This window comes from Pipistrellus kuhlii, unplaced genomic scaffold (genome assembly GCF_014108245.1).
Source record: "Pipistrellus kuhlii isolate mPipKuh1 unplaced genomic scaffold, mPipKuh1.p scaffold_m20_p_10, whole genome shotgun sequence".
NCBI classification, from domain to species: domain Eukaryota; kingdom Metazoa; phylum Chordata; class Mammalia; order Chiroptera; family Vespertilionidae; genus Pipistrellus; species Pipistrellus kuhlii.
This window is the reverse complement of record NW_023425405.1, coordinates 11436231-11459319: the sequence shown is the minus strand read 5'-3', so window position 1 is coordinate 11459319 and position 23089 is coordinate 11436231. Positions and strand designations below refer to the sequence as shown.

Here is a 23089-nt window from a genome sequence, read left to right as displayed (position 1 = left end):
AAAATGATTAAAATAGTATATTTTACATGATGTATATTTTACCACAATAACAAATGGTGGAACATAAAAAAAAATCAAAATTTAAAAATTCCACGACATAGCACAAAAAAATTGGCCCTTGGAAGGACCCATGTGAATATGAGACCCTGAAACTTAAGTTTTATGATCTTCATGATAAAGCTGTCCTATTTAAATCTGTGTCACTATTTATATAACTTTGTTACATAAGCAGAACATGTGCTTTGTAGAACATTAGAAAATACAGCCAAGTTCAAAGAACAAACATCATATTCCTACCTCCCAGAAAACATGACTGTAATAAATGCCTACATGTATGTACCAAAATGAGATCATAATCTTAAAAAAGTTTTACAGCCAAGACTGGTTTGGCTCAATGGATAGAGTGTCGGCTTGGGGACTGAAAGGTCTTGAGTTTGATTCCGGTCAAGGGCATGTACCTTGGTTGCGGGCACATCCCCCGTAGGGGGTGTGCAAGAGGCAACTGATGGATGTTTATCTCTCATCAATGTTTCTAACTCTCTATCTCTCTTCCTTCCTCTCTGTACAAAATCAATAAAATATATATATTTTTAAAAAGTTTTACAACCTGTTATTTTCAGTCAATACTTTCTACATTTGTGTTTTGGTGTATTTTCATCTCATGTGATTTCCAAGCCATATAAAAATTTGTCAAATTACCCGGAGCAGCTGGTTGTGGAACGGACCAGAGCAACAGAGGCCAGGCCCAGAGCAGCCAGGCCTGGAACAGCTCGCTCCTCACCTGCCCCCGCCCCAAGGCTGCCTCTCAGACATGGCTGGAAACTTTTGCGGGAACTTGAGGGTCTGCTGAATCAAGTGATGAAGGCTTAGATCTGGATATGTTGAGTTAGTATAGCGCTGGGGTGTTGATCTGTGAGTGCCTTGTGCGGGGCCTGGATGAGGTTGGTTGACCTATTTGGAAATGTCTTTTGTGTGAAGTGTATCTTTGGGCATGTGGAGGTATTATTGATATGAGAAAATGCTAAGTAACTGATTTACTATCTGAAAAGGGATTTACTATCAGGGAAAGGGAGGGAGGAAGAGACTGAACATAAACTGTGCACCTATGGATGAGGACAATGGGGGATGGGGAGGGGGTGGAGGGTGGGGTGGGAACCTGGTGGAGGGGGGAAGAAATGAGGAACCTTTGTAATAATATGAATAAAGATTGATTTAAAAAAATTTGTCAAATTAACTCAATTATTCTTATACTTGCTTTATCCAAATCAGTATCCAATGGAGGACCACAGTTTCCCTCTGTTAATTGTGATCTACTACAGTCCCTTTTTAGGACCCTTACTAGTGGAAGCAATTGAGTCCGTTGTCCTACAGAACAACCCACCTTCTGGATTTGTCTGGCTACTTCCTGGTGGTATTTATCTTGATTCTTTAGCAACTATATTTCCTGTGAAATAGAAGTTATATGTAAGGGGCTGGTGGATTCAGATATTGCTTTTCTTTCATGAGAATCATCAAGATTTTTTAGAAGGGGGCTACGATGGGATCCCAAAGAATATCAGCAGGAAAATACTTATAAAGAATACATATCAGAAGAAAAATGATTTCAAGAAGTAGAACAAAGTCTTTGAAAAGCATCTTTTCTGTGCCCTCAAGGAAATTAAATACAACATGAGGCCTTATGAAACAATAGAAAATCAGAGATATCAAAATCAGATGAAAAGAGACTTGGGAATATACAGAAAGAAACAGAAGAAAAACCAATTAAATAGTCACATTAGAATCCACAAGAGGTAGAGTGGACATGACAGAAAATGGAATCAGTGACACAGATAACAGGCTTGGGACCAGGACACAGAACCCAGTAAAGAAGGACAAGGAGGTGGCATTGCTGGAAGGATAACAATAAATCTGTAAGACATTTCTGTTGATCCAACAGACAGGTGGAGTCCCTGATGTAGAGGAAACAAATAGAATAGAAAAGTAGTCAAACACATAGAAGAAAAAGCATTTTCTGAAATAAAAAGACTCAATTTGACAAATGAATAGAATTTACTCTATTCCAGGTAAACTGAACCATTGAGACCAGAATAAGTATTATAAAGTTCCTAAATCTTAGAGATAACTAAAGCACCTTACAACCAACATCCAGATAGAGGAAGCAGATAATCTACCAGTGGGAATGAGATGAGACTGGCCTCAGACTTCTTTTCAGCAGTTTTAGATGGCATAAGACAATAGAACAATGTAAAAGAATGTTGCAGAGGAAAGGATGTGACCCAATAATTCCATAAATGGCCAGAGATTTATTCAAGGATGAAAGCAGCAAAAATAATCTTAAAACTCTAGGTACACTAAAATGAGTAAATCTATAAGCTGGTTCTTTGAAAAAGAAAAGTTAGACATAGCACTAGCAAACAGTTTAATTTTTGAAAAGGAAAACATAAAATTTGAAATAAGGAAACACAAGTACAAACAACAAGGAAGTATAGGTTCCTGGGTGTAGGTATGGCTTGAAGCTACTATATATTCCTTGAAGTATAGTCCAGGTGATCAGAAGGCCCGAAATACTGTGACTTAAACAAAACAGAAGTTTGGTTCGCTCTTACACAGCAGTCCAAAGGTAAGCAGTCCAGAGCTGGTAATGTGTCTGTCATTCTCAACCTGTGGCTTCCATCTCTGGGTTCCAAGGTGGTTGTTCCAGCTCCTGCCATCCTGTTTGTATCCTGGCCAGTGAGAAAGGGGAAAGGGAAGGGAAGGGCACACTCATTCCTTTTAAGGGCATGGCCTGGAAGTGGTATAACCACTTTGCTCATATCCTATTGGTTGGAATTCAGTCACATGACCACACCCAGTTACAAGGGAAGCTGGGTGACCATGAGCCCATCTTGCACGGAGGAGTTCTATTATTGATTATTTAAGAATGAAGGATATTAGTGGATAATCAGCAACCTCTGTGAAGAGACCCTGTGTCACAGAATTACTTCCTCAGGCTTCCACAGTAGATACAGTAAACTTGGTATCTCCCTTCACCAATCTCTTTTCTTCTTCTTTTTTAAATTCTTTTGCTTGTTTGTTTTGCTAATCCTCACCCGGGGATATTTTCCATTGATTTTTAAGGAGAGTGGAAGAGAGAGGGATGTTCCTATATCTCTATCTCTCTCCCTTTAAAATCAATAAAAACATTTTTTATTTTGATATATTTTTATTGACTTCAGAGAAGAAGTGAAGGTAGAGAGAGAAAAACATCAACAACGAGAGAGAATCATTGACCGGCTGTGTCCTGCCCACCCCCTATTAGAGATTAAGCCCACAACCAGGGCATGTACCCTGACTGGGAATCAAACCATGACCTCCTGGTTCATAGGTTGACGCTCAACTCCTTAGCCATGCCAGCTGGGCAATAAAAACTTTTTTTTTTTTAAGATGCACAGTTATCCAATTTAAGGGGCATTTAAAAGTCACAGGAAGGTTGCTGTTATCATGAACTGAGGGAAGGGGCAGAAACCAAACATAGAATGATCTCCAGATGATGGCTGATGGTCCAGGAAAATTCTAGTGAATTCAGGTAGACAACCAAACCCACGCCCCATCCCACAGGTGAATACTTTGGCTTACCCTTCAACTATTCTTGCTTTCCTTACCTTTTGGAGTAAATGTGTAAGGGCTTAAGGGGACCACCCAGCGGCTGAGGTGCTCTGGTTGGGATTTAAGTTTCCTCAACCTTGTCTCACTTATTGCCTTAGGTCTTAACCTAAGTTTCATTTATATTCTCCACTCTTTACCGTAATTGAAGTGCTGGCAAAGGCTATTTTCCACTGCCCACCCATATTGATTGGTGTTGAGTACCCGCAAACATGCTGGGACTTTTCAGGAATCACTAGAGACTGCAAGAGATTGGGGGAGAAAGCAGACACCATGAACCGCTGTCAAATCATAAGCTCAGGCGGGAACACTAAACTGTCACACAGGGAGCAACGGTCCCCTAGCCCTGTAGGGACATGAAGGGTTCCGGCTTGGGGACAATGCAACCTCTGGGAGAGGACAAACCTCCTTTCTGTTTCCAAAAGTGCACTCTGCGTGGCAGACCAGAGGCCCCCATACAGCTTTCTGCTGCTTCTGCCCCGGGGCTGACTCTTCCTCTGGCCCCACTCCCTGGAAAAGGATGTCTAGTCCTTTCTTCCCAGGAGCACCATCCCAGCTTCCACACAGAAAGTTGCAGACCTTGCTCAGCATTGATCTATGAACCAGGAGGTCACAGTTTAAGTCCCAGTCAGGGCACATGCCTAGGTGGTGGGCTTGATCCCCAGCATGGAGCTTGCAGGAGGCAGCCCATCAATGACTCTCTAGTCATTGATGTTTCTCTCTCTCTCTCTCTCTCTCTCTCTCTCTCTTCTTTTCCATTCCTTTCTGGAGTCAATAAAAATATATTTAAAAAAGAAAGTTGCAGGCTCTCAAGCAGGGTGTTTTCATCTCCCCGAGAACTGATCTTCCCTGGGCTGGTTCCGATGTTGCTGGATCCCCAGATGGATTGGAGTCTTACCATGCCAGCAACCCCAAAGCTGTGTGTAGGCCTCCTGTGGAAGAGAGAATAATCTTACTAACAGCAAAAATTCACCTAGTGGCAAACTAACAAAAAAAGAGATTAAGTGGTGGCAAGAGAACCAAAAGTCTGGGTATGGCCTAATAATGGAGAAAGAAAGCTAGTGAAGCCCAGCTGTCCTGCTCAGTGGTTGAGAGTGGGCCCAGGAACCGAGAGGTCACATGCTGGATTCTTGGTCAGAGCACATGCCTGGATTACAGGCTGGATTTCCAGTAGGGGGTGTGCAGGAGGCAGCTGATTGATGTGATTTTTTTCTCTCTAACTCTCTCCCTTCCTCTCTCTCTCAAAATCAATGAATATATATATATATATATATATATATATATATATATATATATATATATATATACAGCTAGTTAATAATAAAACTTTGTATCTTCTGGCGGAGGAAACCAAGATGGCGGCATAGGTAAGCACCTAACTGCAGCCTCACACAATTTCAAAAAATACAACTAAAATATAAAGTGAACATCATCCAGAACTACAGGAAAGTTGACTGACTGGAAATTCTACAACTAAAAGAAAGAGAAAACCAGAAGGAAAATCAGAGGAGCTGTAAAAGCCTAAGGTATGGAGACACGGTGTGCACGTGGGGAGAGGATGGAGCCGGAGAGGAGTGGCGGTCGAGTGCCTAGCAGGAAGGAGATAAAAGCTCCTGACTGTGCTCTGTAAAAACTCAATAAAAAATAAATAAATAAATAAATAAATAAATAAAAAGCCCTGTAAAGTTTATGGAATTGGCTAGTGAAAACGGTAAAATTCCACTATAGATTTATAAGTGGGGCGCCAAATAGTCAACTGTGGTGGGATAGTGTTATTCTAGAGTTAAAATCCCTGGCGCTAGCTTGCTCAGCTATGGGGATAGGAGATGTAAATTCAATCCATTCAAGTCCCGGTGGCAATGTGGCGCCACCTGGTGGCAGTTGTCTGCTCTGCTTACACAGGTGTGTGAAAGAATTCAGTCTGGAAGCTGCCTGGGCCCCAAGGCCTGCCAATTAGACTGGGCTGTGTCTGCAACCAAAAGGGTCGGTGTTGACGGCTGACAGGAATGGACATGCTGTGGACTACCCCTCTGAGAAGAGGCCCAGATGGCACTGCCTACTGACCTCTGGATTTCGAGAATTACCTACCAACTGCCCACAGCTCAGGCGAAGGTGTTCTGGGCTTTACTTTTCTCACCTGTGAGGTAGGTATCAAGAGGTGGTTGTGGACGCCAAGTCAACACCAACAGGAATCCCCAACTTGGGGTATGGTACAGAGGAAACTTTATTCAGTGCAAACAGCTCAATTGTGATACATCACAGCTGTGGAACAGCTCAACTGTGACACAGCATGGCTGTGAGGCAGCCCTGGGATCAGGCCCTGCCAGCTGTGCTGGTCTGCTCTCTCTTGTGAGATATCTTTGGTGTTTCGGATCCTGACAGGAGCTGCATGTCTTAGGTGCATGTTCAGAGTCAGAAGGGAGCTGACTTAAACAGACAGAAGACCTCTCCTCTGATCCCTGATTGGTCTGTCCTCATGCAAATGAGGGTTCCAAATCCTCACAGTTTGATTGGTCCAAAGGAACCATCCTAATTAGTCAGAATGGAGCTGCCCTGATTGGTTGGTGGAAATGTTGATGGGATATAGCTGTGCAGCTCCGATTGGATGGGGAAAACCTCAGTCCTATTGGTTGAAATATGATTCCAGGAACTCCTTTATAATGGCTAGCTCATGCTCTGGCCAGATGGTTCAGTTGGTTAGAACATGGTCACATATGCCTAAAAAAGGTTGCTGGTTTGATTCCTGCTCAGGGCATATGCTTAGGTTTTGGGTTTAATCCCTGGTCAGGGTATGGGAGGCAACAGATAAATGTTTCTCTCCTATCAATGTTTCTCTCTCTTTCTCCTTACCCCTCTCTCAAAAAAAAAAAAAAATCCATAAAAACATATCCTTGGGTGAAGATTAAAAAATATTATAGTAGCCGAGACCGGTTTTGCTCAATGGATAGAGTGTCGGGGACTGAAGGGTCCCGGGTTCGATTCTGATCAAGGACATGTACGTTGGTTGCGGGCATATCCCCAGTAGGGGGTGTGCAGGAGGAAGCTGATCGATGACTCTCTCTCATTGATGTTTCTAACTCTCTATCTCTCTCCCTTCCTCTCTGTACAAAATTAATAAAATAAAATAAAAAAATAAAAATAAAAATATTATAGTAATAAAAGGCCAAGAGGCATCATGACTGAAATGACCAAACGACCAGTCACCATGTGGTGTACCTCTTGGGCCCTCCCCCGTGGCCCCACAGTCTCTGATCACAGCAAGGCCGGAGAGCGGGCCGGGCAGCGAGGCAGGCATGGCTGTGAGTGCAGTGGGCAGGTGGACACGGCTGCACGATTTTACACACTTGGCCTCAAGGGTATATATAAGGGTTGGCTCAAAGGCCAGGAACAGTGCAGGCAGGCAATTCAGTACAGGCTTCTCCCTGAATTGCAGTTTTCATAAGAGGCCCTTTTGTAGAAATGGCTGCTAGGCTCTGAGTTACTGTTGTTTTTAATTTTAGCCACCAGGAGCCCTTTTTAGTAGGTATCTTCTTTTTTTTATTATTATTATATATTTTATTGTGTTTTGTGTTTGTTTTTTACAGAGAGGAAGAGAGAGGGATAGAGAGCTAGAAACATGGATGAGAGAGAATCATCAATCAGCTGCCTCTTGCACACCCCCCCTTCTGGGGATGAGCCCGCAACCAAGGTACATGCCCTTGACCGGAATTGAACCCGGGGCCCTTCAGGCCAAAGGCTGACGCTCTATCCACTGAGCCAAACCGGTTTTGGTTTAGTAGGTATCTTCTTTCTCAGGGTCCACAGAAGTGTAGTTCATAATAGCAGCTACCTCACACCATTATGAGAATCACATTAGATTGTAGTTGTGAAGTCACTTTTTAAAATGCAAAGCATTTACAAATGGCAAGGCCTGAGTATGTGTGTGTGCCAATCCATTATTATCAGTGGCCACATTCGTCTTGCATCTAGTTATGGCCCTTTAATGGCAGTAAGGGGAGGAATGCAGTTATGATTGCAACAATTAACCTTCAAAAGCAGTGTTTTGTTTGGGGATACTTAAATTTTAAGTGATTTTTTAAAAATATATTTTTTTATTGATTTCAAAGAGGAAAGGAGAGGGAGAGATAGAAACATCAATGATGAGACAGAATCATTGTTCAGCTGCCTCTTGCATGCCCCTACTGGGAATGAGCCCACAACCTGGGCATGCGCCCTTAACCGAAATTGAACCTGGGACCCTTCAGTTCATAGGCCGATGCTAGGGCTTAAATGATGTTTTAATTTAAAATCCATATCTCCAATGGGGAAATTCATTGATTTATCCTAAGTCAGGCAGGAATCAGAGGTAGAGCAAAAACCAGAATTGCCCTCTCTCAAATATCCCTAGATTGTTTTACTAGTAAGTCTGGTTGTTTTAAGTTGTGTTTCTTCTGTAAATGGCCTTAACATTAATGTTTCTAAGTGTCCATTTTCAATGCTCATTTTATGAAGCTTTACCACCCCCTGTGGTTGTTTTCCTCTTTTGAAACCATGGTCTTGGATTTCTCAAGATTGACCCCTTGTGGAATTTTTTTTAAGCACAGTAAGGAAGACTTTATTGTCACCATAGATAAAGGCGTGGTGAAACTTTGCACCAAGGGAGGGAGATTGGGCTCAACTTCAATCACAGCTTGGACAAGTGGAAATTTCTAGCTAAAAAGCCAAGTGGGGCTAGGGAGTGGGGGTGGGGGAGAGAGACAGTGGATGGAATATGACTAAGAGGAAACATGAGGGGTAAGGGGGATTCTGGCTAAAGTGACCTAGCAGGATCCTTACTGAAGATGAGACCCCTTATGACCTGTGGTACCGAAAGGTTATTAGTAACTCCCTTGGTATCCCCAAGATGCAGGATAGGGCCCTGAAGGGCAGCAAGAGGAGATGGTTAGTGGAACTAGGAAAGAGAGAGTTGACTAGAAGAGTTGACTCAAAAGGAGCCGTTTTCTTCTGTTAAGAGACATAGCCAGCCTCACGTGACTACGAGGGAGGGGATAGTTGTCTGGGCCCCATTTTCCCTCCCCCTCTGACCTCCTGCCTGGACATGTCACTGGCCAGCCCCGAACCATTAGCCTCTTCTAAGTTCAGCTTCTGGATGTCTCTCACCAGCACCAACAATACTCAGCTTATTTGATTGTAACATGCAAAACATTTTTTGTTTTGTTTTTATTTTTATTAGAGGCAGGAAGAAACCCACACGCATTCCCTCAGCTCTGGTGCTTTTCTGACCCAGTCTCGCCAGGATTTACTACTCAGCCCTACTGAGGTTGCACAGAGGGAGGGCAGTCATGTTCCTTCTCCCTCCATCACTCTCTAGCCTGGAGTGTGAACCACAGCAGAGCAGGGCCACCTGGATTTGCAGGCCGAATGGCTCAACTTTCCTGTCAACCTTAATGGCCTTCCTGTGTCTCCGCACTAGAGCGTGGTACCTCTCCCATACACTCCCTCAAGGCAGGAAACTTGCCCACCTGTCTCGTTCTCTCTAATCTACCAGGCATCAAGTGCAGTGTCTGGTACCTAGTAGGAACTTTGTGAATGCTTATTCAACGCTGTGGTAGTATTTTTCAGGTAAATATTCCCCATTTGCCTGGAGGTTGGCCAAAGCCCATGCCCTATTCCTGCTGTGCACACACGCTGTGCTTTCCAGTTTGCTTCCATTAGGTCCCGGGTGGAAGAGTCCCACCAATTAGGACTCCCAAGGATGGGTGGTCACCATCTTCCTTACCTGAAGCCATGTCTTCATTAGCAACCAAAGTGGGCATGGCCTGGTAAGCCTTCAATAACTACAGCGGGGCAGGACAGACTCAGTTTCTTGCTTACGTGAGTGGAGCAACACAAAGGTATTTCCCCGTTGGCCACCATCATTCTGAGGATTTCTTTCCTTTCTTTTTTGTTTTTGTTAATCCTCACCTGAGGATAATTTTCCCACTGTTTTTCAAACAGAGTGGAAGGGAGAGAGGGAAGAGAGAAAAACATCAGTGTGAGAGAGAGACATTGGTTGCTTACCGTATGCGCCCGACAGGGGAGCAGGGAGCAAACCTGAAACCCAGGTACACACCCTTGACCGGGAATCACACCTGCAATTGCCCAAGCCGGTTTGGCTCAGGGATAGAGTGTCTGACTGTGGACCAGAGGGTCCTGGGTTTGATTCAAATCAAGGGCACATACCTCAGTTGCAGGCTCCGCCCTGGCCTGGGTCCTGGTGAGGGTGCATGCAGGAGACAAGGAATCGATGTATTTCTCTCATATGGCTATTTCTCTCTGTCTCTCTCTTCCACTCTCTCTAAAAACCAATGGGAAAATATCCACACATGAGGATGAAAACCAAACCAAACCTCTGCGACCCTCGGATGCCCTGACCTCTTAGAACCACGGCCCGGGGCTGAGCATTTCTTTCACTTTGGACCTTCCTCTGAAAGAGGAAGTTGGACATCTGGTCTGGCCATTTCCTCTGGACTGGCTTCTTTGACTCTGCTCGGCTGCTTTGGGATTTTAATTGAGAACTTTCCCCCCACTTATTTTCCCATGGAGTGAGCTCCTGCTCCCAATCAGTCCTTCCCTGCAAACCTCACTCCTCCCCCCCGCCACGGCCCTCCCCCTGCACCCCGCCTCGGCCAGAGCACAACATACAACAATCCGGGGTCCACTTGGAGGTTTATTGGTGGAAGTACAGAAGCACCTTGTTTTAGACCCCATCTTATTCTCCCATGGTCACGTGGCCCACAGTGGGAAAACAGCATGATGGAGGCGGTAGCCAGGAAGGTCGCCCGGTGTGGTAGGTGTTAGGGTCCCAGTAAGTTCTCTCCTAGAGAACTGGCTACAGGAGCCCGTGGTAAGAACTCTGGACTCTCTTGTTCCCAGAGGCTGTGGCCCATCACGGCTCTCATAGGTACATGCAAACCGGCTGAAGATGCCGCCGGCAAAGGTGTCCTGCTGTGGCTCTCGGAATCCTTAATTATAGAGGCCTGTGTTCTGTTGGAACCCAGGAACCTTGGGGTCCTTGCAAACAACAGAAGAAAAAGAAAACATGGTTAAGATGTTCATTATGTCAACTGCTTTTTAATTATGTCTTTCCAGCATGAGTGGCTTGAACACGGACGTGACTATGGAAATGATGGGCAGTGAAAACACGTACAGATGGGATGATGTATCTAAGAATGACGTGAGTGGAGAAAGCCAAGCAGGAGGGAGGCTGGAGCTAAGGCTGCTCTGCTGAATGGAACAGACACTCCTCCAAGCCTTCGGCACTGCTCTGATGTGTTGAGAACCAAATGTGTTATGGTTCAAAGGCAAAACCGGAGCCCACTGCAACCTGCCTGAAGTCAGCATGAATGCAAAGGAAACCTTCAGACAGTTCTCCAAAACATTGACGACTTAAAAAAACCACAACGGGCCAGCTGGTGTGGCTCAGTGGTAGAGCATCGACCTGTGGACCAGGAGGTCACGGTTTGATTCCCAGTCAGGCTACATGGCCAGGTTGCAGGCTCTATTCTTAGTGTGGGGCGTGCAGGAGGCAGCTGGTCAATGATTCTCTCTCATCTCGGATGTTTCTATCTATCTCTCCCTCTCCCTTCCTCTCTGAAAGCAACAGAAATATATATATATATTTAAAATCACAACCACTTAGAGAACTGGCTACAGGAGCCCGTGGGAAGAACTCTGGATTCTCTTGTTCCCAGAGGCTGTGGCTAGAAAAACACACAGTGTAGTTAAAATTTTGTAAAATTTTTATTCCAAGGGTAATACATACTTACATTAAGTGAAAAAAATAAAGCTATAATAAAACACCAAAACAAAATAAAAATCCCCCACACTGTAACTATTCAGAGATAAAGGCAGCGAGCTTTTGTTTTCTTAAGTGAAAATCATTTTAGCGTTATTTCGCTAGAGACTGGCAATGTGGTTGAATAATTTAAAAAACAAACAAACAAACAAAAAACACCTCTTTGCCACAAAACACCTAGAAATGTAGATAAAATATAGTTAACATAATTTTAAATGCATTGTTGAACCCACAAAAAAGTTTTTTAAAAAAATCCCAAGGGACTAGCCAAATGTGAGCTGAAGCTAGGGCTGCCCGAGGGGCTTGCCAGAGTTGGTAACCAAGGTGTGGTGACACAGGAGCTAAATCGTGGGCCTTAGCCACGAGGGGAGTTACTGAGGTATCTGCATAAATCCAGGACTTACAAAGCACCTTCTCAGCAAAAGGACACACCAGAAAGAAACCCATCCAGTGCCATAAACTCGTCTATATCAATCTGGATTCTGGGTCCAAAGGAAGCCTCTTCTGAAAATTCGTATCTTTGGGCCTGTCTTTGTGCTGGTTTGCAGTCTGACACATGGCCCAACCACTTCCAAGCTGAGAAACTAATACAAAAAATGTCTCCAGAGCCAGTAATATCTATGAGCTACCTGGCAGAAGCAAGTTTACAACGGTTCTCCCCCACTTCCCAGTTCAGCAACATGAGTCCCACAGATAATGGCCTGTTTGAGAGAAACTCACGAAGGAAATGACAGCTGCGGAGAGCTCCAAGACCCACATGACTTCGGGGTCTGCGTGTGAGGAAGCAGAGGCAGGAGGCATCTGATGGACTTTAAAATCTCCCCAGATTCTCAGTGGAAAGTGCAGGAGGCAAATTAGAGAAGAAGAAAACTGGAAGTAGAAACTGGGGTCCTTCCATGGTAAAGTCAGTGTCAAGGAGCAGAAGCAGGATGTGCCTTACCAACTCTCAGAACCGTCAGAATACTCTCCCTGGCAGGCACAGCCTCATCGTAGGGGAAAACCAATGTAAATGGAATACAAATGGAATAGAACAGGAACAACAGAGCCAAAGGAAGGAGCAAGGTCAGCTGAAGATAAGAGAGAGGAGGAACATAGTCCCCGAAGGTCATTAATGCTTCACAAAAATGACACAAGAGGAAGCACTGGAGCCAAAAGCCACCCTGGCCCATCTGTCATTCTCAAAGGTTGAGAAAAACCATTTCACATAAAAATAAGTTGCATCAAAAAAAGGATCATGCCGAAACCGGTTTGGCTCAGTGGATAGAGCGTCAGTCTGCGGACTGAAAGGTCCCGGGTTCGATTCCGGTCAAGGGCATGTACATTGGTTGCGGGCACATCCCCAGTGGGGGGGTGTGGGAGGCAGCTGATCGATGTTTCTCTCTCATCGATGTTTCTAGCTCTCTATCCTCCCTTCCTCTCTGTGGAAAATCAATAAAATATATATTTTTTAAAAAAGGGATCATAATCAAAACCCACACAAAGTCATATAAGAAAAGATGCAAAATATAATAAGTCCTTGAAGACAATAAAAGCACACTAAAAAGATGTGCTGCACATCCTAGCCAGTTGCTCAGTGCATAGGCCCTTGGACTGAAGAGTCCTGGGTTCAGTTCCAGTCAAGGGCATATATCACAGTTGCAGGCTCGATCCCAGGTTCTGATTGGGGGGCATGTGCAGGAGGCAACCAATCACTGTGTCTCTTTCACATGGATGTTTATGTCTCTCCCTCTCTCTCTAAAATCAATTGATCCGAAATTATGTGCAATGTGTTAAATGTGTTTGATACAATATTATTGTTTTCTTGTATTTTTACATTTTTGCATAATTTTTTCCTGAAACTATTATTTGAGTATGACTATAATGTCAATTTTGAATTGTATATTTTATTAATAAAATAATTTTGCCTTCTTTAAAAATAAATAAATAAATAAATAAATAAATAAATAAATAAATAAAATAAAGTCATGGGTCCAATGAGATTTAACACCCCCCCCACATACACACCAAAAAAAAAAAAAAAAAAGATGTAGTGTAAATTGAATGTAAACTGCAATCTATCATTTGAAAATAAGCTAAAATAAATTAAGAAAATGATAGAATATATAAAAGAATATAAGTTAAAATTTAAAATATTGATAAATGTGGTGATAAAATGAGAAAACAATTAGACATTTTAAAAGAAACAACCATTATTTCCAAAACAAAGCAAGAAAGAATGTATTATAGATAGCACCTGGGAAGGCCCACGAGCAATTACCAGCTGCCTCAGGTGGTGTTGGCAGAGCCACGTCCTGGATACATACCTTGCCAGAGGCAGGTATGTTGTCAGCCTGACCTTCAGCTCAGACACCAGGGTGGGTTTCATTATCTACGTAAGTTCAACCAGGAACTGACACAACTATCCGGGCTCAGCCTTGAGTGACAATTACAAAGAAGCCACAAGAATGAAGAATTGCAGCTTGATCTTTAACCATGATTTCACATAATTTCCTTTGTCTTAAATGCTAGTAATATTAATACTTCCTGGTATCATGCTGTATATAATAAATATGCTGAGTTAGCTCTGGGTCACTGTCTCTCCATCTGAGGACAGCACCCCACCTGGGCTCAGTTTTACTTAAAGTCTTAGTGTCTGTCTCTTTTTTTCCCTTTTCTCAATCCCCAGCTGTCCCTACTCAGGATTCATCCATTCTCTAGCCGTGCTAGTCTCGGCTAAGAGAGAAAACTTATAAAAGAACACAAGAGCAAACAAGCAAAGCACATAATGCCTTAAGAGAAATAGAGGGATAGGGAGAAGTCTAAAGAATAAAAAAAAAAATAAAAAAGAAAGGGGATATATATATATATATCTCAAAGATAATCCAACATACAAATAATAAGAGTACTCAAAGAAGAAAAGTTTGCAATTCAAGAAAACTGCCTTGAAATTAGAAAGGAAAAAAAGAAAAAGGTGTGGGAAGTACGGATAAAGGCAGACTGTGACCTGGGAGAATTGAGTGAGTGTGGCCTCCACTACACCCAGAGTGAGTCAGGAAAGCATTCAGAGAAAGTCCTTTGTATGAGCTGCTGCCTCTTGCTCCTCAAGGTGAAAGAGAGGGACTTCCTGGGACCACCCAGAGAGCTTCGGCTGTGATCCTTTGGGGGCTGGGAGACCCAGTAGAGATGGGGCACAAAACATGGAGGGTGGGAGATGGGAGAATGGGTTTCTTTGATGATGAAGTGAAGTTGCTTCTGTGTCCCTAGAGGCACTGTCCTCCTCTCCAAAAGCCAGACAAATTCTGGGAGGATATTATTGAGGACCAGATGCAGAGAGCAAAGAGAGAGAGAGAGAGAGAGAGAGAGAGAGAGAGAGAGAGAGAGAGAGAGAGAGAGAGAGAGAGAGAGAGAGAGAGAGAGAGAGAGAGAGAGAACACCAGCCTGGAGTCATTGTAAACCCTACTCAAACCCTTAAGGGATGAGAGACTCTGACAGCTAGTGCCTGGGTAGCATGGACCCCTGCAGAGCCAGTGCTAGAGCAGGGCGGTGGCCAGGCGAAAGGGAGGTCTCACAGCATCACCAGAGTTGCGGGCTGGGGAGCCAGGTAGGAGACTTCAAAGAACCCAAGAAAGTGCTAAAGAGAAAAAGTCCAACTTAAAATTAGGAAACAGAAGGAGAAGAGGAGTGACTCTGAGGGGCCATCTTACCAGGGGACCAGGCTGAGGGAAGGGAGATGTGATCAGTTCAGAGTTTTATAGGTTTTAGGCACTGGACTTTTTATCAATAATTTCAGAATCCATGTTGCTTATACTATTTAAAGGGAACGAAGGCCCTTTCATATTCTAAGAGGGACTCCACATGCTATGGGGCCTGCCCCGAGAACCAGTGTCTACTCAGGAAAGAGGAAAATTTCTCCCACTAAAAACGTATAAAGGAAGACAAAAATAAATTTGCATTTCGATGATACTCAAAAGTCGAACTTGTTCAACACATTGGCTGCACGGTCTTGCTTTGGGTTTCTATCACTCATTACAGAATCTTAGTAAATTAGTGAAACTGGAGTCAGCAGTGGTGTCCCCATTGGGTTACTGTCTCTACTTCACAGAAGAGATAGAGAAGGCAAAGAGAACTCAGGATTGTCTTATCCAAGGGATCCTCACGAGTTGGAAATGTAGACAGTCAATATCTATCTCCATGAGCCTGCTTTTTTAGCTTACCCTCATTCTTCTGCTGAGCACCTTCCACATGAAAACACTGGGTTTTGCCCTAGCCAGTTTTGCTTAGTGGATAAAGCATCAGCCTATGGACTGAAGGGTCCTGGGTTTGATTTCCATCAAGGGCATATGCTCAGGTTGCGGGTTCAATCCCCAGTAAGAGGCCTGCAGGAGGCAGCCCAGTAATGATTCTCTTCGTTGATTTTTCTATCTCTCTCTCCCTTTCCTTTCCTTTCTGAAATCAATAAAAATATATATATTTAAAAAAGAAAACACTGGGGTTTGCCTAGGCCACATGTGTCAAACACAAGGCCCGCGGGCCAAATCCGTCCCGCCAGGCTTTGCAATGTGGCCCGCACCGCGCTGTCATCACTGCACTCTGCTGCGTTTCCATCACAATGACAGTTTATGACTGTTCAGTAAACCATTCGGCCCGCGATTTAGGCTGGATTTTAGATTTTGGCCCCTTCTCTGATTGAGTTCGACACCCCTAGCCTAGACTATTCAGATCAATCAGCCACAGACCCGGTTTTCAAGGACAGGCTTACAATAACATTGAGGGGAGAGTCACAAGCATAACTGTCTGGAGGAAATATAAAAGGGCAGCGATAGATTGACAGGTGTCACTGACCCCGCCCATGGCTCTGTGCTGTGGGAAGGGGTGCTGGCATGGAGGACCCACCTGTCTTCTGTGATATGGTCTCTTCCTGGGAAATGTAAGAAAATGTCGCTAGTCTGCTCGGCTTTCCACAGCAAGGAGTTTTCGCTGGTCTGGGAGGATGGCAGGAGGCTGCTTTCAGGCTGGATGGAGAAATTGACAGTTATAGGACCAGGTCTCCCTCACAGTTCTTGGCCTCCTCCGGCCGGAACCTGGAAGGAACTCTCATGAGTCTTCCAGCCTAGTCCTGGGAACCCGTTCCTTCAATATTAAGCCCCAGAATCACCAGACAAAAACAATGAGGCCCTCTCTCCGAGGAGCTGCTGTGGCGACTGCCCTGAGCAGCAGATCTCACCGTTAGGAACCAGAGCAGTAGAACTATAAAGGCTGACTTTTGAAGTCGGTGATGGAGTACCTAAAGCACACGACTTAAATGAAAGGAGGAAAGTGTTTAGGAGCCTGAAATCTGAAGGTTTGAGGCTACCCAATCTATCAAGTCTGTTTTTTCCAGGGTTTTATCCGAAGCAGGTCCTGAGAAAGCCTCTGTGTGTTGGGGGCAGGAGCCTTAAATAAACTAAAAGGGAAAAGCAAATTCTTGGGGGAAATACTGCAAAAACTTGTGATTAAAGGGTTAGAATTCTTGATGTATAAAAAGCTTTATTTTACAAAACACAAGGATGCCAATAGGAAAATGGCCAAAGAACAAACCAGACCGTGCATAAAGAAAAAAATATAATAATGTTCAAACTCATCAAAATTGAACACATGCTACTTTTTTAACCTATAATTATTAGAAAACTTTTTTACTTTTTAATGCTCAAGTGTGATAAGAACACAGTGATACAGAACTCTTATATTATCGGTGAGAGTATAATTTAGTATGAACGTTCTAGAAATAATCTGGCAGTATGTATCAAAAACCTTAAAAGTGTTCATACCCTTTGAATTCTACTTCTTTTTACCATCTTTTAGATTCTTTATTGTTTAAAGTATTACATATGAATCCTTTTTTCCCCATTGACCTCTCCCCTCTCCCTCCCACCCCTGACCCCTTGAATTCTATTTCTAAAAATCTATTCTGAGTGAACAATAAAAGCTGAGGACAACACTAGTACCTATAAATGCTTGTGTTACCCTCCTACAGGGGTGGGGAATGTATGACCCATGAGCCGTATAAGGCCCTTGAAATCATTTGATCTCATCCTGTCAAGGCATTAGGGGTGAATTAATTAAATGTTTGACCAAATATAGCAGGCTAATGTTTAAGGTGATAATTTTGTATGGCCCTCGAATGATGCTATAAATATACAATGGCCCTTTGCAGAAAGAAGTTTCTCCACCCCTGATGAAAAGTTAGAAACAACTCTAAATATCAAATTTTAGCCCAGTTGAAGTGGTTCGGTGGCTGAGTGATGACTCAGGAACCAAGAGGTCACTGGTTCAATTCCAGGTCAGGGCACATGCCCTGGTTGCAGGCTTGATCCCCAGTAGGAGGTGTGCTGGAGACAGTCAATCAATGTTTCTCTATCATCAGGTTTCTATCTCTCTCACTCTCTCCCTTCTTCTCTAATATTATTAAAAACGTATTTTAAAATAAATACATAAGCAAATTAATATCTGATTTTAGGGGGATGAAGTAAATTTTAATTCATTCATACAATTGAAGAGTATAAAATTATCAAAATGATATGATGTATAAGAAGAGCTTTTAAGATATATGTATTGCCCTAGCTGGTTTGGCTCAGTGGATAGAGCATAGGCCTGTGGACTGAAGGGTCCCGGGTTCGATTCCAATCAAGGATATGTACCTTGGTTTCAGGCACATCCCCAGTGGGGGGTGTCACAGGAGGCGGCTGATCAGTTTCTTTCTCATCGATGTTTCTAACTTTCTATCCCTCTCTCTTTCTCTCTGTACAAAATCAATAAAATATATTTTTAAAAAATAAATAAAATGAAATGAAAGATTAAAAAGAAATATGCCAAATGTTCCAAGTGATTGTTTGGGTCTGAAGAAAAATGGGAACGAATTTTCTGTAATTTTCTAAAGTAAGCATTATTCCTTTATGATGCTGAAAAAAAATGAGCAAAAAAAGGAAGACACTTTTGAGTTAAGTACCTTATAGCTCTTTTTTAGAAAAACTAAATTAATGTGCTGTAATTGGTGTGTGCATATTACTGACCCTTGAAAATGGTCTTCTCATTCCCCCAGGACACTAGACTTCAATATTCAACCCCCACAATGGGAGGCAGTACGCCCCCACTTCCTCCCCTCCCTAGAGATCTTGGTGGCAGGGCCCCACTCACTGTTGTTCCAGTGGAGCTGCAGGGCATCTTGGGCACCAGGCAGTGAGTGAACTGGATTCTCGGGTCTTTGGTGGTGGTGGACAGACCTTTCTGCAGAATCTTCACCAAGCGGATCCAGAACTGAAACACAGTCTCCGGGTGTTTCTCGTGGAGCTTCATGTAGTAGATCTTTTCAGTCACTGTCCTAATCCGCAGGATGCGTTGGAGCCGGTCACAGATTTGTAGCTCCACAAATTTCAGGGGGAGAATCCTGGACACAATCAAGAAACTGCCATGAGCCCAGGATTTGAATCAGTCATGCTGGTACCTACTGAGAGCGTGGCTCAGCCTCACTGGGCTTCCACCTCTGCTTGGGGAATGCACAGGGGAGGGGGCTTGTGGATGACAGTGGAATGATTACAAAGTCTGGCTCTTCTCTGATGTCCAGGGTCTTAGTTATTAAAGAATCTGCCCACATTAATAACAATGACTGATAATTGATGTAAACTATCTCTTTTAATCCTGACAACTCTTTATTAAGAAAAGATAACTATTATTAATTCCATTTTACAGATTTCTTGAAACTGAGACTTAGAGAAAGAAATTAAGTGATTTGCCCAAGATATTTAGATATTTTTTTTAATTTATTGATTTCCAGAGAGAGAGAGAGAGAGAGAGAGAGAGAGAGAGAGAGAGAGAAGGAGAAACATTGTTCAACTTACTTATGCATGCAATTGGTTGTTTTTTGTTATTGTTATCAATCCTCACCAGAGGATATTTTTTTTCATTGATTTCCAGAAAGAGTGGAAGGAAAGGAGAGAGAGAGAAACACTGATGTGAGAGAGACACATTGATTGGTTGCCTCCCTCACATGCAACTGAGAGATTCAAATCAAGACCCTCTTCACTCTAGCTTCTGAGCCATTATCAGCCAGGGCAATTGGTTGCTTCTTGTATGTGCCCTGACTGGGAATCAAACTTGCAACCTTGGGATATCAGGATGATGTTGTAACCAAATGCACCTGCCCAGGGGTGTCCAAGTTTATTTTTTTTTTTAAATATATTTATTTAACTTTTTTCCACTTAGATCTTAAGTAGGAACAGGGGCTAAGATATTCTGACTCCATTTCCAAGTCTCCTTCGCCCTGTATCTGATTAACTGTTGAAAGAGTAAGAAAAGTAGATGTCTCCTATACAAGCAGGATTATTTTTTCAATCTCAACACCTCTTAATCCCATTTGGCTTTCACACACCTCACTTTTTAAAAAACCCTCCTAAGGTTTTATTGACAAAATAAAAATGAAAGCCAAAATCCTCAAAAACTAGGCTGAGACAGACTGATACTCTACCCAAAGCACCAAACACGGTGCTTGTTCTGTATAGATACGAAATAATACCTGTTAAATGAATGAATGAGGTTCTGTACAGTGTATACACTAAGGAACATGTCCTTTCTTTTTTAAAAAAAAAATCTTTTGTTGATTTTTTAGAGAGAGGAAGGGAGATGGATAGAGAATTAGAAACATCAATGAGCGAGAAATGTCGAACAGCTGCATCCTGCACATTCCCTACTGGGCATGTGCCCACAAACCAAGGTACCTGCCCTTGACCGGAATCAAACCTGGGACCCTTCAGTCCGCAGGCCAATGCTCTATCCACTGAGCCAAACAGGTTAGGGCTGTCTTTTCTTTTTGTCTAAAGCCCAATTGCAGTCTGTCAACGCACCCTTTCTGGCCCCTCCCTGAGGCCTTCCTTTACCTGCTGAGGGTGATGACAGGAGCACAGCCAGGTGTGTTGCAGGTGGAAAACTGACCATGGGGCCAGGAGACGTTGGCCATCAGGAGGATGTTGGGGAGTGGCAAGGAGGGCACTGAGGACGTTACCCCAAGGATCACGGTGGTGGTTGAACCTTCAGAGACATTCATCCAGTGCCCGGACTTAGTGACCTAGAAATCAGCCCAGGTCCTTGGGTCAGAGAAGCAGAAGACAGAGTGGAAGGATACAGATGCTAGAAAGCAGCACTTAAAAAAAAAAAAAAAAAAAAAAAATGGCCGGGACCGGTTTGGCTCAGTGGATAGAGCGTCGGTCTGCAGACTGAAAGGTCCCGGGTTCAATTCCGAGCAACGGCATGTACCTTGGTTGCAGGCACATCCCCAGTAGGGGGTGTGCAAGAGGCAGCTGATCGATGATTCTCTCTAATCAATGTTTCTAACTCTCTATCCCTCTTTCTTCCTCTCTGTGAAAAATCAATAAAAAAAATATATTTTTTAAATGCCCATGGCTAGTGTGATCAGTGGTTGAGCGTTAATCCATAAACCAGAAGAAGGTCAGGGTTTGATTCCCAGTCAGGGCACATACCCAGATTGGGAGCTTGATCCCCATTAGGGGGCATGCAGGAGGCAGCCAATTAATGATTCTCTCTCATCTTTGATGTTTCTATCACTCTTTCCTTCTGTCTGAAACAATAAAATTTTTAAAAAAATATATTTTATTGATTTTTTACAGAGAGGAAGAGAGAGGGATAGAGAGTTAGAAACATCAATGAGAGAGAATCATCGATCAGCTGCCTCTTGCACACCTCCTTTAAAAAAAAAAAAACAGAAAAGATAAAGAAAGCAGCATTTCAACGTAGTGACAAGCTTGGAACATGCCACACTGAGCGGGGCATCACCTATTTGGTGGATCTCCCCAAGTAGACAAGCTCCTTGACAATAGGAACCCTGTGTTGTCCTTTTTTGTATCCTCTGCATCATCTGACTTTAGAAAGGATGCACTAGTAAGAAAAAGCTGAGGGGAACCAAAATTACATTCTGCCATCTTTGGGCAGAAGAAGCCAGCACAGGTCTCTAATGGTCTGGAAGAAAGACTGTGCAAAGAAAGTTCCAGAAGGGGAGGAGAGTGAGGAAAAACCCCATACTGCTACAGGCACAAACAATGAACTTGAGACCCAGATCCTGGGGTAGCAATAGCTGGTATAGCTTCTTTCTCCTCCCCGGGGCGTTTAAGGCCATAACATTTCTGGACCGAGTGCTAGAAACAGGATTTGGAACAGGAAAGAGCTGGCCTGAGCTGCCCATGGGTACCTGGATAAAGTTGCTTTCAAACACCGCAGAGTGGGAGAACAAGTTGAATTCTGGAGAATGAATCAGTTGACAAAGAAGGCCATCTTCCACTCCAAGTTCCACTCCAGGGCCTGGTTCCCTGACCTCAGCAGGGAGGCCCCTGATTTTATGCATTGACTCTTGGGAAGAATGGGCTGGGGAACATCCCGGGGCTCCACACCTCCAGCCCGACTGCAAGGTGTTGTATGACCACTGCTGCCCACCCTCCACCTCCACAGCTCCTCCTCTCCTCCTGACTGGCAGGCTGTCCTCCCGACCAGGGAGGGCCGGCCTGCCAGCTCACAATAGCAGGAGTGACATCAGGAATGTGGTAGCAACAACAGGAAAAGAAAAAAAAAAGAGGAAAGAACAAATTAGGGAGGAGCAAGGCTTTTCTCTCCCTTTTCTTACTCACTACAAACTAGTGGTAATAAAGCCTATTCCATTTTTCACTCAATCTCCCCGAAAACATGAGGACAATGAGTCTCCTAAGGTTATGCCAAGACAGCAGTGAGCCAAGGAAGGCTCTTGGGAAACCCACAGTCTTCAATCTTCCCCATCACAGGAAAGCTTCTCACAACTTGCTCGTGCTTGTGCCTGTGTAAGAATACCTCAGGGGTAGGAAAGCTCATTATAGGTGTATTTTGTTATGTTGCATTTCGAAGAGTCCATGAAAAAGAAATCGTGATGTTGAAAAAAAGGCTGCATGTTGGCGATGGACCACCAATTGGTTCAGTGATATTGTCTAAGTCGCTGAGTTTCCTTCTGTTGCCTCTGTGGTAAAATGAAAAGGTGGCACCAGAGTTAAGGCCTCACTTTAATAATCAGTAGAGATTTAAAATTCATACTTGGGAATATCGGAATATGCTGTTCCCTTGAGCAGATGTAGTGAAGGCGAAGGGCATTCCTTGATGAGGGCCCCATTCTGCTTCATGGGAGTGCATCCTTAGGCAACTGTTGTTTTAAGCTACTGAGATTTAGGGTTGTTGCTGCAGCCTAACCTATGCTAGTGTGTCATTGACTGATACGGAGATTGGAATCTAGAGGGCAGTGTTGCAATAAAAATTAAAAACAAAACAAAACAGCCGAAACCCATTTGGCTCAATGGATAGAGCATCGTGGTCTGTGGACCGAAGGGTCCCAGTTTCGATTCCGGTCAAGGGCATGTATCTTGGCTGCGGGCACATCCCTGGTAGGGGGTGTGCAGGAGGCAGCTGGTTGATGTTTCTAATCATCTATCCCTCTCCCTTCCTCTCTGTAAAAAACCAACAAAATATAAAATAAAATTAAAACACACACACACACCACAAAACTCTAATATGTGTGGCTTTAACTTATCTGGAAGGCAGCAAAGAGATCATTTATTTATTTATTTATTTATTTATTTATTTATTTTATTG

The 23089-nt window shown here is 43.5% G+C and overlaps 1 protein-coding gene across 1 annotated transcript; it reads right to left on the bottom strand.

The window, feature by feature from the left end:
- Window positions 1-10324: 10324 nt before the first annotated feature.
- Window positions 10325-22535, bottom strand: GARIN1A (golgi associated RAB2 interactor 1A). Its single transcript, XM_036426273.2, has 5 exons — window positions 21672-22535; window positions 20347-20534; window positions 18611-18860; window positions 16331-16449; window positions 10325-10647 (listed from the first exon to the last, which is right to left on the bottom strand). The coding sequence occupies exons 1-5, from the start codon at window positions 21822-21824 to the stop codon at window positions 10458-10460; spliced, it is 900 nt and encodes a 299-aa protein (XP_036282166.1). The 5' UTR covers window positions 21825-22535; the 3' UTR covers window positions 10325-10457.
- Between the last annotated feature and the right edge of the window lie 554 nt (window positions 22536-23089).